The sequence below is a fragment of the Octopus bimaculoides genome, chromosome 11 (genome assembly GCF_001194135.2).
Source record: "Octopus bimaculoides isolate UCB-OBI-ISO-001 chromosome 11, ASM119413v2, whole genome shotgun sequence".
In the NCBI taxonomy this organism is placed as follows: domain Eukaryota; kingdom Metazoa; phylum Mollusca; class Cephalopoda; order Octopoda; family Octopodidae; genus Octopus; species Octopus bimaculoides.
The window spans coordinates 61,482,463-61,484,224 of record NC_068991.1 but is presented as its reverse complement, the minus strand read 5'-3'; the positions used below and the strand labels follow the sequence as shown (position 1 = coordinate 61,484,224).

The 1,762-nt window shown below is 36.4% G+C and overlaps 1 protein-coding gene across 1 annotated transcript in view; it reads right to left on the bottom strand.

Annotated features, from left to right (window-relative positions):
• Nucleotides 1–1,762, bottom strand: part of LOC106879934 (mucin-17-like) — a 45,664-nt gene that overhangs the window by 19,341 nt on the left and 24,561 nt on the right. The window contains exon 6 of the mRNA XM_052971893.1: nucleotides 475–960. Within this exon, the coding sequence (XP_052827853.1) occupies nucleotides 475–960 (486 nt within the window). The remainder of the gene's footprint in view (nucleotides 1–474; nucleotides 961–1,762) is intronic.

Sequence of the window (1,762 nt, the reverse complement as noted above, 5' to 3'; positions counted from 1 at the left end):
GTCTATTGATCGAAATTATATTCAGCTTGCCATGTCATATGTGGTAAATTACATTTAATTGTACGTTCCTCATGCAGAAGGTACTTTTGATATGTGTGTGTGCATTGATGATGTATAAACACCCCCAACTAAACTCTAATTGAGCAGACTAATGATTAAAGCATTCCAAACCATTACCATCCTATCCTTTTGCGTGTCGCTGCCCATTTCAGCCTTTGTTACTTAAAACTATGAGATGTGATGTGAGAGAAATCTGGCAACATTTTCGAGCAGGTCAAGTGACCACATATAAATCCTTTGTTAACTTACATATTTATACTTTGTCTGAGTTAGCTCCTATATGTGCAATTGATTTTTTAAAGTGCAGTGTTACAATAAACTAAGGCTAAATCATTTGAATTTGCAGATCTATACAACCCACAGTTTTTGTGAAGCAATACAATGGAATTAGCAGGTGTAAAAATATCAACTTACTTTTTGCTAAATGTATGAAACAAATGAAACTGAAAGCCGTAATTATAGCAGCTAAACTGCCAATAACAGCCCACAAAATAATTTCATTTTTGTTTTTGGTTTCATCCCTCGTAGTTGTGGAGCTCGTTTGAAATATTGAATTATTTGCAGAGGATGAATAGTTTACAGATGTTGAACTTACAAGTGTTGAAATTACAGGTGTTAAACTTATAGGTGTTGAAATTGCAGGTGTTGAAATTGCAGGTGTTGAAATTGCAGGTGTTGAAATTGCAGGTGTTGAACTTACAGGTGTTGAACTTACAGGTGTTGAACTTACAGGTGTTGAACTTACAGGTGTTGAAATTACAGGTGTTGAAATTACAGATGTTGAACTTACAGGTGTTGAAATTACAGGTGTTGAACGTACAAGTGTTGAAATTCTCTTTGCAGTTGTTAAATTTTGCAAATGAGGTTTCCAGGTAGTAGTCTCGTTACATTTAGAATCATCTGGAAGAATAAAAAAGTAAAATCTGTATTTTAAATTTTTTCTGGTATAAATTATTTACCTGGTTATCACGACCGACCACTTCACCTACGTTCACCACTTACTGCATTCTCTTTGTTGCTGTGGTGGTTGCTTGGTTCTGTTGTATACGTGTTGCTGCTGCTGATGGTGTGTGTGTGAGATAATGCCAATTATGATCTTATTTATGCCACATAAGCCATATTTCCAGTTGGTCAAGATTTATAACAATCTTCACATCAAGTCGATGCAACTGTAAGAAATAGATTGTAATGTACATGCTAAGCTGGATACAAATGCTTGATTAAACATTAGAAGCTGTACACATCAGTTCATATCTACCAGATATCCAGGTTGAGCATGGAAACATTAGAAATGACTATGTTAAAAACAAAGGAGTGTGTGAAGCAGACCAGTTTGGCATGCACTAGAAGTTGATGCTCAAACATCTATTTACAACCATCATATCAAGAACATTCTTGAAGGATCTAGAATGATTCATCATTTGAAAACTGGCTGCTGATTGGCTAATAACAAAGCCTTTCATATGAACAGGGTTAGGTAATGTCATGGCTTAAACTCCATAATGTAGAGACACAGTTTCAAATCTTATTATACCTTCTGCCCACATCTCTACCCACATCTGCCACTCACCTTCTACACTGTTATCAACTTACCAACCCACTCACCCTGCCCAGTCCTCTCTACCACTTCTCTTATGTTCACCTTCCTGTAATTTGAGGGTATGCCCAGACACATCTTTACCGCCATCTTCTCTTGTCCAAC